General features: G+C 37.3%; 2 protein-coding genes across 33 annotated transcripts in view; one reads left to right on the top strand and one right to left on the bottom strand.

Annotated features, from left to right (window-relative positions):
- Nucleotides 1-1,770: 1,770 nt before the first annotated feature.
- LOC125270427 (NAD(P)H dehydrogenase [quinone] 1-like) lies at nucleotides 1,771-3,350 on the bottom strand. The gene is made up of 6 exons (XM_048194030.1): nucleotides 3,239-3,350; nucleotides 2,997-3,164; nucleotides 2,764-2,894; nucleotides 2,502-2,615; nucleotides 2,270-2,371; nucleotides 1,771-2,154 (listed from the first exon to the last, which is right to left on the bottom strand). Exons 1-6 carry the CDS (start codon nucleotides 3,240-3,242, stop codon nucleotides 1,855-1,857), a joined length of 819 nt encoding a protein of 272 aa, XP_048049987.1. The 5' UTR covers nucleotides 3,243-3,350; the 3' UTR covers nucleotides 1,771-1,854.
- A 713-nt stretch (nucleotides 3,351-4,063) lies between these two features.
- lrrfip1a (leucine rich repeat (in FLII) interacting protein 1a) overlaps nucleotides 4,064-16,859 on the top strand; it is a 39,784-nt gene continuing 26,988 nt past the window's right edge. For 6 of the 32 annotated variants that reach the window (XM_048193996.1, XM_048193993.1, XM_048193998.1 and 3 more), the window contains exon 1: nucleotides 4,135-4,725. In XM_048193996.1, the coding sequence (XP_048049953.1) occupies nucleotides 4,636-4,725 (90 nt within the window). In that variant the 5' untranslated portion in view covers nucleotides 4,135-4,635. Of the gene's footprint in view, nucleotides 4,726-16,859 lie in introns of all 32 variants that reach the window. The other 26 variants (XM_048194002.1, XM_048194000.1, XM_048194003.1 and 23 more) reach the window with 19 other exon arrangements.

The following is a 16,859-nucleotide window of genomic DNA, read 5'->3' as shown; positions in this document are numbered from 1 at the left end:
GGTGCAAAGAGGGATAAAAAGTACCCCATGCCCACAGTTAAATATGCCACTGAATCTTTAATGCTGTGGGCTATTTGTTTTGCTGGAGGTCCTGGACATCTTGTTCAGATACATGGTATCATGGATTCTATCAAATATTAACAGATAAAAAATCTAAACCTGCCTGCATCTGCTAGAAATCTTATAATGGAAAGTGGCTGAATCTTCCATCAGGACAATGATCCAAAACAAACATCAAAATCAACACAAAAATGTGTTACTGAGCACAAAATGAAGCTTCTGCCATGACCATCCCAGTTTCCTGACCTGAACCCTATAGAAAATGAGTGGGGTGAACTGAAGAGAAGAATCACCAACATGGAGCTGAGAATCGGAATGATCTGCAGAGATTCTCTATGAAGGAATGGTCTCTGATCTCTTGTCAGGTGTTCTCCAAACTCATCAGGCATTATAGAAGAAGACTCAGAGCTGTTATCTTGGCAAAAGAACGTTGCAATAATTGGGTGCCAATAATTGTGGCCAACGTGAAGGTTAGAATTTTGTGAATTTTTTAATGAAAGATCAAAAGGATAAACAATGCAGATTTATTTTCACAGCCACCTTTGCTCATATTTACCAAGGGTGCCAATATTAGTGGAGGTAAGTTTGCATTGTGTTTCATGTGCAAATATTGGGCAGCCACAAACTTTAGATTACCATTTAGAGTCTGTTTTAGATTAATAAGTATACGCATATCAAATAGTTATCTGCATACATCTGCCGAAGAACTTTGCGTCAGAAAAGTACAGGCCTCCAAGGAACTTCCACAGGAAATTGGAAATCTGTGCACAGCTGGGAGACAAATACCTTTCTAGGGCTGCATTCCACTCCAAATTTTTATGCCCTTTACTCGCTAACTTCCCTCCATCTCGTGGACTCAGATGCGTGTCATTGCTTACGTTGCAGGAGTGCCCACTACTGGCGGAAATCATGCAAAAGGTTTAAATGAAACATACTAAGCCCCTTGATCACTTGGAATTCTCTGGAGCAGATTTTATTTAACCCTTTTCTACTTTTTTTATGCACCATTCTATATGCTTATAAGTGGTTGGTGAAAATATATAAAATACTATAGGTATATGAGCTGTTGGACAAATAAAATGACAAATGAAACAAAATCAATAGTATAAACTTTGACTGTGAACATAAGGTAGCTAGTAGCTAGTAAATTTTGATTTCATGCCGACTTTAAGCAAAGCGCAAAACTGCTGTGATGTCACAATCAAGTTGAATTGTGGGATATAGAGAAGTGTGCTTGAAGTGTACATTAGAGTAAACTCGCTCCCTCGGTCAAAATCGAGGGGACAAGGGTCTGTCCATATAAACTTCCCTCATCCACTTAACGAAGTGGAATGCACTTTAAAAAAATAAATAAAATAAATAAATAAATAAATAAATAAATAAAAAAGGGCAGCGATTCCTAAGGGGAAGTGCTTAGGGAAGTTTGCATGTGTGGAAGTTTGCAAATGAAGCGAATTTATATGCCTCATTAAAGTGCTGCTTGTTCTGAAACAAACACACTTGGTATTTGGACCATAGAATTGTTTGCTCTGATTCCATGGATTAAACTACGGTTATGCAGGTACAGCACGACAAGACCACTGTAGGAGCGACACTACACTAGGGAGCACAAACCTTGGTGTCTTGGTTTCTAAATGCCTGACATTACCTTTAATAATAAGCAATTGTGGTTTGCACATTATGGCTTAAAATGAATTACAAAACACAAACTCAAGACATGAACAATTTATTCAGGTCTAAATTTTAGCTTTGAGACAAGGACATGGCCACATGGGGACAGTGTTGCTCTGTGTCTCATACCCCAGCTTTCATCTGGCTGCGAGGTGGCAGAGGTTTCTCCAGGTGGTGACCCACAGTGAGACCGAAAGGGGAATCAGCTTGCTTCTCCTGGACTTCAGGCTTCAGCTGAAAGCCTTTCCCCTCATCAAAACTGTCTACTGGTGGGAAGGCGAGTGGCACTTCACTTAAGAGACCTTGAAGACGAGTACGCCAGCCTTCCAACAGGCTGCCACGAGCCTCAGCAGAGAGATGTGTGGGTGCCCAGAAGATCTGTGGTGCGAGAACCTGGAAGCCACAGTAGTTGAGGACACCATTCTATAAAAGAGAAAACATTAACAACAGTCTCAGGTTAGTATTACATGCAAACTCATTAATAGAGTGCAAAATTAAGCCTGGTTGAGGTAAGAGAATAAGGGATGAAGCTTCTTACCTGAACTGGCCACAGAGTAACATTCATGTCTCCATTGATCCCATTGGAGTTGAACATGGTCTCATGGGAACCAGTGGTAAAGGATAACATGGCTTTCTTTTCCTGAAATAAAAAACAACACTCAAATTACACCAATACTAACACCCCTCTCACCTTTCATCAAATCAAAATTTGTTAACCTTTTGTGATGAATGCATGTGAATAAATTAAATTTGTGATTCTTAGGCCCCACCCTGAAGATGCCCGCACTGTAGCGTTTTTCCAAAGTGTAAGCAAAACCAAGGGTAAGAACCCGATCCATCCAACCTTTCATGATGGCAGGAACAGAGAACCAGTACATGGGAAACTGGAAGAGAAACAAAGCTTAGTTTAAAAAAAACAAAACAAAAAAAACAACACAAACCAATTACCAACTACATACCTGCAAATGATAAGTTAAATTTCCGATTAAAAAAAAAAAAAAAAAAAAAAAAAAAAAAAAAAAAAAGTCATACCTGAAAGATTACAATATCTGCTTCTTTTAGTTTCTTGTGCTCCTCTACGATATCAGAAGCTAGTCGCCCCTCCTGCCAGGCCAACATGGTCTCCTCTCCATAGCAAAAGTGTTCTGGGTTCTTCAATGGTCCTGAAACAAACAAAAATGTGCAAGAACTGCCATTGCGCTCAGATACAGGCACACGTTTTAATTTTAATATTTTCTAAACAAATATAATACTGCCTCCCACACCAGTAATATCTTCTTTGGTTGCTGTGGCCTTGAATTTAATTTCATACAGGTCAGACACAAGCACATTGCAGCCCTGTTTCTTCAGCACATCCACAGCAGCATCTTTCGCGGCCGCATTGAAAGATCCCGCACTCTGGTGCGCGTACACGATCAACACTGTCTTTGAATCTGGAAAAAAAAATTCAAAGAATAAACAAACAAACAAACAAACACATAAAAATTACTGCAACAAAAGAACGTACCCATATTTGTCACCCACACGTCTCAAAGCATTCAGCTTCGTGGGCTTCTTTTAAAATCTCAATCACCTGAGCAGAGCACAGCTGAGTAATTTCATTAATTAATAATGACAGCCTACAAAAAAAAAAAAAAAAAACTTTTAGGTTTCTTAACTGGATACATTTCTTTTCAAAAGCGGCATATGAACTGAATTTTTATGGGAAAAAAATAAAAAATAAAATAAAAAACTAGAATCGCATTATTACTGGTAAGTTTAGCTTTTTACCACTAGATGTCAACATGCACCAGCAACTGAAGCTATACACATGTCTATAGAGTCATACAAATAAAATACCTATATGATCAAGATAAAAGATAATCCCCCGGTTTCACAGACAAGCTTAAGCCTAGTCCCAGATTAAAATGTGTGTTTGAGCTGTTTTAACTGAAAGCAACTTGCATTGCCATTGTTTTTTCTCAAGATGCACAGCAGTAATGTTTTTTTCCTAGGGCACGTTTATAAAAGCTACTTAAATTCCCTAATTGAACTAAGGTCTAATCCTGGCTTAATCTAAACCCTGTCTGTGAAACCGGGCTAATTGTAAAGATAAAAAAAAAACCTAAATTAATTTGGTAACTCTGTTCAGATAACGAGGTGTTTTGCTTTGACATTTTTTGTGTCATGCCCGTGGGGTATAATTTTCAATACACTTTTTCTGCTGGAGAAAAAAAAAACTTTTGCTGGTCTCCCCGACTTTATGTAGTTTGTGGTCTTTAACTGGTTATGATGATGAACGATGGCTTGAGACCACCTAATATATTTTTCCCCAGCAGCGCCTTTTTCTCTTCAGAATGAAACTCAGCTTATTATTGCGAAAGGTGCGTAAGCACATGAGTATGACTTTAAGAAATGCAAGAAAGATAAGGTTTCTTTTTTTAGCATCAGACTCCCATGATTAAAAATAGCTAAGAGGGTCTGCGAGCCCAGAAACTCCCCCAACAGACGCTCACAGTCCATCCGCGCAACAATAATGAACTAAAGCAAGAGAAGGAAACTTTTATCCGAGCGGTTATACTGGTAATGACAACTCTCTGCTCAAACAAACTCTAGTCTAGATCATTTACAGCCATTTTGGCAGCTCCTCAGAGGCGACACGTGTGTCATGAAAAGGCGTTTGCGCTCTCAGCACCGGTGACTGTTAGTCTTTCACAGTACAGCACTAGGAAGAGTGCAAAAAATACGGATGTAACACAATGAACCACGTCGCGAACTACACGACGTAGCCTCGCTGTTTTTTGGTTACAGTTGGAAACGTGTTTTCTTTTTCTTATGCCTTTGCTGAAGGAATAACTCTCCAAAGGATCGTTTTCAGACGTAAAGTAGCGTGTGTTTCTCAGAAGGATTTATTAAAGGTTACCAATGGGGTCTCAAGGGCCAGGACGTAAAAGAACCACCAGCAAAAATGGGTTGACCGCCGAGGAAGATGCCCTGAACGTAATCGCAAAAGAGGTAAATTGCTCTCATAAGGGATAAACTACTCGAATGGTCCTATTTGCAGAAGGACAGGGTTAAACTTCAGAGGAAAATGGGAAAATCACATGGTTCTACATCCTGAGTCAGTTTATTTATTAAACCAAAGAGCAGTACACAGTTTCACGAGTATCTAATTAACATAACAGCAGCCTAACTAAGGTAAAGTCCATGCTTTTGAACTCATGTGGCCCTGCATTGTTCATATTCTTATTTACAAGCTGTATCATTTCCTCTCATGTCTGCTTCCTCTCTGTGTTTTTTTTTTAGTTACCTACACCTAACTACAAGTTTCTGAGCTGTTTTGGTCTTATGTATCATGGCAGTAATGTGTTTGAAAGTGCTAGGCTAGCAGTGTGCAACATAAGCTGAGTTTGATGTGCTGGAACAGGTGCTGGGGTCATGGTGGAGAGAACCTTGATCTGAGTGCTTAGGAAATGATTTTGGCCCAGTCAGTTCTTTGACCGATATGATGTTTCTTCACTGCACACCCATAGTGAAAATTAAAGACTGTATGTGAAGTGCACGTGTTTTCATAGACAGTTACACATATGTAGCAAACGTTTCAGACTATTATTAGTAAGTGTGTCTCTGCTTGACACATTATGCTCAGTAGTAGACAGGATAGAGGCTTTCTCACACTACTGCCAGCATGAGCTGTCCTCTCAGTTTAGAGTGTGAAATACAGTCAGAGAAACATGTTATATTTATGTGTATGCATCTAAACATTTCTTTGTGTTTGCATGATTCGTTTATTGGTGCCACTGGTCTTGACTAGGCACAGACAGAATCTGCAGATTGATTTATTTTTTGTTTGTTTCTAATTAATGCAGTGATTTTAGGGGATGTCTGAGTCACAGTATGAAACACTTATTGGTTGGTTAATGCATAATTAATAAGCTAAAATAGTGGCAAATGATAGTTGCATAACCTTGTGGAAAATGTTTTCAAAAATAATTTAGTTCCAAATTTACTGCTCATTCTCAACAAGAGGACAGGTTAGCATTTAAAAAGTTTTTAAATGTTTAAAAGTAGCCTAACTTGGCGATTGCCAAATTGACCTCTAGTAAGTGAGCACATGGATAAAGAGAGATTCAGGTGATATACACACATGCTTGAAACACTGAATCAGGAAGCAAATTTCAGTTTCACATTTGCATAATTTCAGCATGAATGCTACTTTTTCTTTTTTCTGATCAAACCTGTTTCTCTTGAAATAGAAATGATTTTTTTAGTATTCACCCATGTGGCTTTGCAACAGAGCTTTTGCAAATTTAAACACAGTCAGGTCAGGTCACACGAGGTCTCATTGGAGCCTCTCTCTGAGCAGGTTTGGTTTCAGTTACGATGATGACGAGATACTGTGTTTTAACCCTTTTTTACTTGGCACTTGACATGTTTTAAAGGGTTTTTGAATATCTTCACAAATAAGCTAGTTCTTTAAATGTTCCTAGGGCTTTTTAAGGTTTATATGTTTCTTTCAGAGCCACTTTATCTCCGTTTAAGGGCCTAGTTCAGTATTTACTCCCTGTGTTCCATTGTCCCCCCCTTTTATTCACCTGGTACTGTACCTGCATTTGTTGCTGATATAGGCTGCAGTCCCACACTTGCTGCTCTCTGACAGGCTGGTATGTTGGCCCTCGTGTGATCGTTGATTCAGTAACAAGAGCTTTAAAAATAGAAGGCCCTCAGAGACCAGCTGTTAGTGCAGCCTCAAGACCAGACATGAAGTTTTTGGGGGCCATTACAATGAGCAGAAGTAGGGAACAGGAGCATCTGATAATGGATGCCATGGAAACATATGCTGATAATATCTGCAGAAGTAATCCTCAGTGGCCGTGTTTTGTTTTTTTGTGCTCTCTAATGTAGCTAAGCTGGTAAGTTTGAGATATGGCCTCAGTAGAACATGAGTCAGTGAAGGATTTCCTGTAAAACAATTTCAACAATTGCTACTCAACACTTTGATTCAGTGTTTTGTTTGTCCTTCTTGTTACACAGATGCAAGTTTGGAATCTGGTAAGACAAACGAATGACATAAATAGATTGTTTTCAGCTGTATGTGTTTGGTTCATGACCACATTCCGCAAAGTTTTGGCACATACTGAAAAAGTTTCATACAACAACACTACTCATTTGATTAGATGAGGCATTTAAATTTTTTAAGTGCAGACCAAGTAGAGATGAAGGCGGTGATTATTGTTGATCTTTGATATATGTTCTTCTTATCGCAGTTTTGCCATAAGAAGAACATTTATTTCTATTTTTTTCTATTCATCAAAGAATCATAGAAGGTATCAATTTTTTTTTTTTTTACAAAAATATTAAGCAGCACAACTACTTTCAACATTGATAATACAAAATGTTACCTGAGCAGCAAATAATCATATTAGAATGATTTCAAGGATCATGTGACACTGAAGGAGTAATGCTGAAAATTCAGCTGATTCACAGGAATAAATTACATTTTTAAACATAGAAAACAGTTCATATTTCACAATATTTTTAGAGTCAGGCAAGCAGCCTGTGGTTTTATTTAGCCAATTATTATTTAGGCCAGAAAACTAGCCAATCAGAAATGCTCTCTATGAACCATTTTGAGTGCTGACTGATTTAGGATGTGATTCATGGAGTAACTCTACTCTTTCAGTCTGTATGATTGTGTGTTTAAATCAGATGTGAGCAGGGCAATGGTGTGTCAAAAACTCATTTGTCACTGTCACTACCAGTGTTATTTCAAGCAAGATAAAAGTTGATTTCCAGTCTTTAGAGCAATTAACTCAATAGGAAGTTGAGTTGCTGGCGTAACTGATCCCTAATATGTAAAAGAGGCTTACAACTGAAAATCGGCTATTGAGACAGATATAAGTTGGCAAGTCTGGTAAAAATGTGTTCAATAGTTTTGTGATTGGAGAATGATTGGATTGATTCAAAACAAATTCACTGTGTGAGAATAGTTATAATTAGCAGGATGGATAGTTCAAACTCTTATAGTATCAGTAGGCCAGGCCGAGCCAGTGTTTTCCATCTTATTGTTTTAAAAAAACTAGAAGGCAGATATATACAGTAAAATAAATAAATATATATTTATATTTTATTATATATACATTTATATTATATATATACACACACACACACACACACACACACACACACACACACACACACACACACACACACACACACACACACACACACACACACACACACACACACACACACAAACCCGATTCCAAAAAAGTTGGGACACTGTACAAATTGTGAATAAAAACAATGCAATGATGTGGAAGTTTCAAATTTCAATATTTTATTCAGAATACAACATAGATGACATATCAAATGTTTAAACTGAGAAAATGTATCATTTTAAGGGAAAAATAAGTTGATTTTAAATTTCATGGCATCAACACATCTCAAAAAAGTTGGGACAAGGCCATGTTTACCACTGTGTGGCATCCCCTCTTCTTTTTATAACAGTCTGCAAATGTCTGGGGACTGAGGAGACAAGTTGCTCAAGTTTAGGAATAGGAATGTTGTCCCATTCTTGTCTAATACAGGCTTCTAGTTGCTCAACTGTCTCAACTTGTTGCATCTTCCTCTTTATGATGCTCCAAATGTTTTCTATGGGTGAAAGATCTGGACTGCAGGCTGGCCATTTCAGTACCCGGATCCTTCTTCTATGCATCCATGATTTTGTAATTGATGCAGTATGTGGTCTGGCATTGTCATGTTGGAAAATGCAAGGTCTTCCCTGAAAGTAACGACGTCTGGATGGGAGCATATGTTGTTCTAGAACTTGGATATACCTTTCAGCATTGATGGTGCCTTTCCAGATGTGTAAGCTGCCCATGCCACACGCACTCATGCAACCCCATACCATCAGAGATGTAGGCTTCTGAACTGAGCGCTGATAACAACTTGGGTTGTCCTTGTCCTCTTTAGTCCGGATGACATGGTGTCCCAGTTTTCCAAAAAGAACTTCAAATTTTGATTCGTCTGACCACAGAACAGTTGTCCACTTTGTCACAGTCCATTTTAAATGAGCCTTGGCCCAGAGAAAACGCCTGCGCTTCTGGATCCTGTTTAGATATGGCTTCTTTTTTTAGAGTTTTAGCCGGCAACGGCGAATGGCACGGTGGATTGTGTTCACGACAATGTTTTCTGGAAGTATTCCTGAGCCCATGTTGTGATTTCCATTACAGTAGCATTCCTGTATGTGATGCAGTGCCGTCTAAGGGCCTGAAGATCACGGGCATCCAGTATGGTTTTCCGGCCTTGACCCTTACGCACAGAGATTGTTCCAGATTCTCTGAATCTTTGGATAACATTATGCACTGTAGATGATGGTAACTTCAAACCTTTTTTCAAATTTTCTCTGAGAAACTCCTTTCTGATATTGCTCCACTATTTTTCGCCGCAGCATTGGGGAAATTGGTGATCCTCTGCCCATCTTGACTTCTGAGAGACACTGCCACTCTGAGAGGCTCTTTTTATACCCAATCATGTTGCCAATTGACCTAATAAGTTGCAAATTGGTCCTCCAGCTGTTCCTTATATGTACATTAATTTTTTCCGGCTTCTTATTGCTACCTGTCCCAACTTTTTTGGAATGTGTAGCTCTCATGAAATCCAAAATGAGCCAATATTTGGCATGACATTTCAAAATGTCTCACTTTCAACATTTAATATGTTATCTATATTCTATTGTGAATAAAATATATGTTGTTGAGATTTGTAAATTATTGCATTCCTTTTTTATTCACAATGTGTACAGTGTCCCAACTTTTTTGGGATCGGGTTTATATATATATATATATATATATATATATATATATATATATATATATGTGTATATATATATATATATATATATATATATATATATGTGTATATGTGTGTGTGTGCTTATATATATATTATTGTACCGTGAGATTTGTGGGTGCACATTTACGTGCGCACACAGAAAGCTGTGTCTCAGACACCAGATTAAATTGATCAAATGTGCAGTAAAACATTAATGTTATAGATTTTTATGTCAAATAAGTAAAACTGGTATTTTATACTTTCTATTTATCAGTGAATCCTGAAAAAAAAAAAACATGGTTTCTAAAAAATATTAAGCAGCACAACTAGCTTGTACTTTTCATTTCTCGTTGTCAACAGTCTTCTAATTTTAAAAATGATTATGTCTGAAACTTCTCCATTGGAAACTACTAGCAAGCTCAGTCATTGGATGACACTGTAACAGAGCCAGAATGCAGCTGAGATGGTTACAAGTAGATTAGGATGCCGGGCTTTGTGCTCTGGTGTGTGTTTAGATGATTAATCTGGGCTCAGACTTTAGACTGTGGGATGAGAGCTGTCTGTTAGTCTAAACTCATTGTCAGGAGCAGTTTTTTATTTCTGCATTAAGAAGAAGAGTCATGACAATATAATACATGATTGTGTTTATATGGCCACACACATATACTGTATGGGTTTATGAATACCAATCACAGTAGAGTATTGACACATTATCACCTGCTTATCACTGGTCCATGACAATCATAACATTTTTTTTCTGCCTCCCTCAGGACTAAACTCTGAGCGACCCAAGGTTAAACTTGCACTGGATTGTATTCAACAATGCATTATTTATTTGAGTTTTCTTCAAGAGCCTTGTTGCAGAACTGTTGATACATGTTGAAGCAAGACACTATGTAGAAAACTCTCAAATAATGTCAGCACACTTAAGTCAGAGACCTTTTACCAAGAATGGAACCTCTCCATATAAGGACAAGGATTCAGAAAGGGTTTTCTTCCTTATTTCTGACGTCACCAATGGGCCCCTGAAGATTGTTATCACAATTGCTTTCCTGTTTATTCTCTGCTGTTGGGACACATCCCATATAAAGAAGTAGGCCTAATGCTGAGTCCATATTTCTAGTGCTCTTGATCATGATTGGTTGGGATGTTTGTGTATAAGCATGGTTGCTGTGACACTTAGGCATAACTCTATTTACTTTAAAGGGTTAGGTCACCCAAAAATGAAAATTCAGTCATTAATTAATTACTCACCCTCATGTCGTTCCACACCCGTTCATCTTCGGAACACAAATTAAGATATTTTTCATAAAATCCGATGGCTCAGTGAGGCCTGCATTGGCAGCAAGACAATTAACACTTTCAATGTCCAGAAAGCTTCTAAAAACGTATTTAACCCTTTCGAGCGCGAGTTTAAAATATTCTAACTGTCCCCCCAGAGTGAGTTTTTTTTTAAGGCGACCGTTATTTTAGAACGTTTGCCTTTAATGTTTCCATAGCGACGCGTCTTGCGTGTCACGAGCGCTGAGCGCAGCCACAATAACACTGTATGACAGGTGGATCGCTATTATTTTGTTTTTCCTTGTTTATTTAAAATATTCACAAACTTGCTTACCATGTTATCAACTATCTGATATTCCGATCCTCAAATATGTGTAAGTGAGTGTGTTTTGTCGTTTAAAAGCCTTTATAAATGATCTTTATCTTGATCTATAATGCAAAATGGGCACCGCCATCTTAGTTTGCCCCGCAGTTCGCAGAGTACTGTCAGTCGGATTTACAGCAGGTGAATTCATCATTTTCTCCCAAATATATGCAAGTAAGTGGCTGGTGAACTGGAAGAATAATAGAGTAAACTTTGTAGTTACTTGGGCCCATTATGTGTATCTGATATGAATAAATGTCGGCAAATTGTAAACGAATGGATTGTTATTGCTCCTTCCACTTATGTCTGACATCAGTGTGTATTTTATAAACTCTAAATATATTGTTTTAATGGTGCTTATGCGTATTTAAATGTCTGAAACCTTAAAAGAAACGTTATGTGGCTGAAAACACTGCATAGCTGCAATATATGACAAGAGCTGCGTGTGTCCGTCTCACAGCCAAAGCGCGAAAGCACAGTTTGAATCTGGCAGTTATGTGACGTCGCTGAACGTTCGAAATCCCATATGTGGGACCGTACGCCCAGAGGCACTGAAATAAAAATCCCATATGTGGGACCGTACCGCTCAAAGGGTTAAAACAGTTCATGTGACTAGAGTGGTTCAAACTTTATGAAGCGATGAGAATCCTTTTTGTGCACCAAAAAAACAACAAAATTACGACTTTATTCAACAATATCTAGTGACGGGCGATTTCAAAACACTGCTTCATGAAGCTTGGAAACTAGATATTGTTGAATAATTTTTTATTTTTTTTTTAAACTCTTTTAAATATGTCTTTAGTAGCTTTCTGGGCATTGAAGTGTTAATTGTCTTGCTGGCAATGGAGGCCTCACTGAGCCAATGGATTTTATGGAAAATATCTTAATTTGTGTTCTGAAGATGAACAAAGGTCTTACGGGTTTGGAACGACATGAGGGTGAGTAATTAATGACACAATGTTCATTTTTGGGTGAACTAACCCTTTAAGTCATTTAAAGTTCTCTTTTTCTTCTTTTTCTGTATTTCACTTCTGCTCTATCTTGTTTACTAATCTACTTTTTACTTGACTTGGCATTGTGTACTATGAATATTGCAATAAATTGTTCCTCATTTGTACATTAAAAAAATTAAGTTCATTGTTAGGATTTAAAAATCAGTTAAATTTAATCAGTTAAAAAGCATGAACATGGCTTAAATATGGTGAGCTGTGGAACAAGCAAGATTCATTTAGTTAATGTATGATGTTTTATTTATTATTAATGATAAATATGTAACCTGATAATTGTGTATTTAAAAGTACTATTACAAAAATCTCATTCTGGTTTCATTTATGTATGTGTGACTGACAAATATGCATCACATTATATACAGTTAAAATACATAAATCTTACATTTAGACCCAAGTATTTTTGAGTGTTAGTTGATTTGGATAAAAGTGTCTACTAAATGATTAAATGTAAACACAATATGAGGTGACGTTAGTAGTTCAGCAGTTTATAGCAAGGTCAAAGAGGGTTTTCAGTGACATAGCACCATACAATGATGCTTTCTGTTATAATCCTCAGTATAACCAACAATTTCTTATCTCTAAAATATTATTTTTGTTGGATTTGGGGTACAGTACATGGTAATCCTACACAAACAAAACATCTTATCTGTAGTCTTGTTTTATTGCCCCCCCCCCCCCCCCCACACACTTTTTTTTAAATTATTAAACTTTATTCCGTTAAGTTACAATTATGCTAAAAAACATAAAAGAGACAGAGAGAGAAAATGGTCCCTGTTTCATGATTTATTAACTTGGTGTACAAGGTCATGTTGTGGATTTTGGTCTGATAAGACCATTTGCTAACGGGAAAGGAATTCGAACAAACTCTCGCTCTGGTCTCCGATTGGCCGCTTGGTGCAAGATGTTTGCTTATTTGACAAATGTAGGTGTGAAACAGCTTGATGTGTAAAAAATTGTTATGTTGCAAAGACACTGCTCAGTCCTCCTGTATGAAGAGACACAATTCAACTTCTGTTTTCCCTTGCACTGACCTGACTCCATCTGACCTCCATCTCATCAGAGATTCTCACAAGCGTTGTTACATGATCCCCTTGAGATGCTAAAGTAGAAATCATATGGTTAACTGAAATTTTGAGAAAGAAGTCCACAGACATCTAAAAATTAGCCCAATAACAAAAAAAAGGCTTGAGTTTAAATATCTGTTTTAATATTGCTTGATAATTCTACTTTCATCAGTCTGTTGAATGAGTTCTGGTCTCTGACTGATACTCTTAATCTCTTCTAAGGAAATCTAGAGTGTAAACCTAGTTCACCCACGGCCAGTTTTTTTTTTTTTTTTTAGGTATTAGAACAGAGAGCACATTGAATGTCGATGATACACTCTTTCACCTTCATCTCATCACCATCATGCTACTCTCTCTTATTCCTACTTTTCAACAAGCTAGAGTTTCTCTCACAGGCTTGCGCTTGTTTTTGAGTAACTCCTGTGGTCAGTGAAGCAAGTGTTCTGTGTTGGCCAAGCACACTAGGTCTTCGCTTTCCGTGAAGAGCTGCTTCTGTGTGCAGTCATCTGAGACGGGCACACTGACATCTACCAGACATCACTCTGCCTCAGGTTTCGCAGGGTTTAAGGAAGTCATTTTTAGGGTGTGTCATTTCTGTGCTAGTAGCGGCATCTAAAGGGATTGAAAAAATAATGATGTAAACGTCATTGGTTGAGACAGAACAGGGCATGTCGAACTGCTCAAACTAAATACTAATGTTTTGATAGCACTGCAGATCTACAGTGTTTGCACTCTTTGGGAAGTCAATATGAATGGCTTACTTATTATCTCTGCAGATTAAATGGGGTTAGAAAAGTATTTAAAGGGATAGTTCACCCCCCTCCACTTCTCATGTCATTGTAAACCTGTATAAATATTGTATTGTAATATTGTAATGATATTAATGTTTATAATATCGTAACATTTTCATACCTTTTTATAGTACCAGACTTGGGTGATAATAGTAAATATTTTGCAATGGTATAAAAAGTCAAGCAGTTGAGATGTTTTATAGTATATATATCGCTTAAAGGGAGTATACTGTATAGTTATGTCTTACATATAAATCTATCCCTTTAACATTGAAAATTCACATTTCCATTGTCTGAGGTTTATATTAGACATGATGTATTACCGTTAAGTAATGGTCACTTAATCTCATCAGCTCTCTTCCTCCTTTTTCTTTCCCTCCCTTTTTGTCATCATTTTCTCCATGCTCGGAATGAGCCAAATTCTTGTTCCTAAATTCTTTTAGCCCTACATGGTGAGTTTCTTTTTGAGCAAGCTTACTTTTTAATATTAAAACTTGCCACAGATCCTAGGGACTGCTAAAATATGCACCCACCACACACAGATCAGACATTGTTTGGTTTATGTTTGACATGGAAGGCTGGCACAATTTATATATTAATATGGGCAGGCCAGAAATGTGGCAGACGTCTCCAGTGATCTCATATGTTCCAGTCTCTTACTCTTAGGTTAGTACTGGAGTGAAAAAGACTGTTTATGTCTCATACTGAAGACCGTTAATCCAGTTTACACAGATGGCAAAATGAATCACATTTTGAATATTGAGCTTTCCACATTAAAATGAATTAAACTGGCCAGAGGCTCTTTTGGTTTATATAAGTAATAGTTTTGGAGTTCATAATGCCTATTTCTTTACACTATAGTAAGTTTTTCTTCCAGAGTACTGTCCAAAAACAGTCAAAACAAGTAGCAGTTGTGGACTTCCAGTTATTTGTACTGCATGTCTTCTGTTTGTTCCCTTCATTTTCTGTTACAATTAGTCTATTAGCAGTCCAGCTGATTAGCATGTACCCCCTCAGCCTAGCATGCTGGTACAAGAGGCCGTGGGAGAGATAGGTCTGGTGAACTTGGCATCTCCTTCTGTGGTATTTATGTCAACAGATAAGAACTCTGGGCTCAGATTGTCCTGGCATTCATCAAACTCCCAGGGACTTCTGAATGACAAGCTTGTTCTGCATGTCTACCTTAAAAGGCACCAAATAAAGGGTTTCAGTAAGCCTGTCCACAATCATCTGACAAATATGTTAGTATCTTACAAAATTCCAAACAATTCACTAATTCTTCACATTTATTGAACTCAAGGTGTTCCATGGGTGCTCATATTTGCAATTTATAGGGGGAAAAAGTCACATTCTCATGTAGGATTCCAATGGTCATGGAACACCTGGAAACGTCTGGGAATTGTATTATGGGGTCATCCGTGTCAAATTAACCAAATTTAGGAAACTTCCCCAGCTCAAATATTTGATTGTGTTAATATTTTTTCTGTAAAATGACAAACATAAATAGTGATGAAAGCAAAAATATTAAATGTCACAGAAGTATATTTACTGAGTAATCCACTATCTTGAAGAGGGGGGTCAAAATGATTTGGAAGATTTGGAGCCAATTTACAGCAGTGTAAAAATGACTTTAGAAAGATGGCAGCATCATTATTTTATTTTTACACAGAGATTGGTAGGTCTATTAGTGAAATCTGTTGACTTTAGCAATCTTTGTTTCATTAAATGCCAATGGTGATGGTTCAAAAATGGCAAAAAGCACTACTTGTGTTTTTTTGTTTTTTTTGCCCCAAGTTTAGGCAAAAGTTTTGCTGAAAGTCGATGTCCCTACAATAACAGACCGGCGTGCATCTATAAATTATTCATTCAAGAACGTTGTGCAAGTTTACTGCAACAATGGAGCCACGAACTTCACATACTTTTGAAAATCCAGCGTTTATTTGATCCTGATAAGCGCTCGTTGTCACAGTTGTAAACATGACGGCATTTTTCTTCTGTGAGGGGGGGTTTGGCGTCACAGTAGTTGGTTCCAACTCTTCTAATTGTTTGTGGACCATTAAAGAACGCAACACACACGTCTCCCGGACATCCTGTAGAATTCAACCAACCAGATGACGACTTTGATACTGCTGAAGTGTTTCCAGATAAGTGTGCCATATGCATCAGACGTTCAGCCAACGGTCCGTGGGCGTGGTGTCTGAGGCTGTGACTACTTTGCACACAGCTGATACTTATTGCATTTAAAGAGGAATGTCTGAAGAATAAATAATGTTTTAACTAGAAATATATCTTGTTTCCAAAGAATTGCAATATCAATTCTTTTTCAATATCAAAAGAATTGCATAAAACATAAGTACCAAAAAGTACCAAAAATCCAAATGGTTAACTTGCTCTCAAAACTGTATTTATAAAAATCTATATTTGAATCAGTTTTAAGGATGTTTGGAAGACGGGATTTTGTTAATTTTAACAGCTTCTGATGATCGAACCATATAGGAGAAGAAAGAAGATACATCTCTAGTTTCAGTGTTATTTGTTCTTCAGACACTATTTTTTTTTTTTTTAAACACAATAACTCTCTGCTGTTTAAAGTTTCCTACATTTGGCTCTTGACCATTGAAAATGTGTAAAATTCCACAATTTGGACATGGAGTCACATTGGAGTCCCAATATCTATGGGACTGAACTATATCAGGCCTTAAAAATGGAGATTCCAAAAGAAAAGTTTATTAAAAATGAGAATCTAGAAGGATATTAAGATATCTTGAATACTTTTTGAGTTATAGGCATGGAAACTTTGGAA

The sequence above is a fragment of the Megalobrama amblycephala genome, linkage group LG6, assembly GCF_018812025.1.
Source record: "Megalobrama amblycephala isolate DHTTF-2021 linkage group LG6, ASM1881202v1, whole genome shotgun sequence".
NCBI lineage: Eukaryota > Metazoa > Chordata > Actinopteri > Cypriniformes > Xenocyprididae > Megalobrama > Megalobrama amblycephala.
The sequence above is the reverse complement of the archived record's forward strand: the minus strand, read 5'-3'. Positions and strand labels throughout refer to the sequence as shown.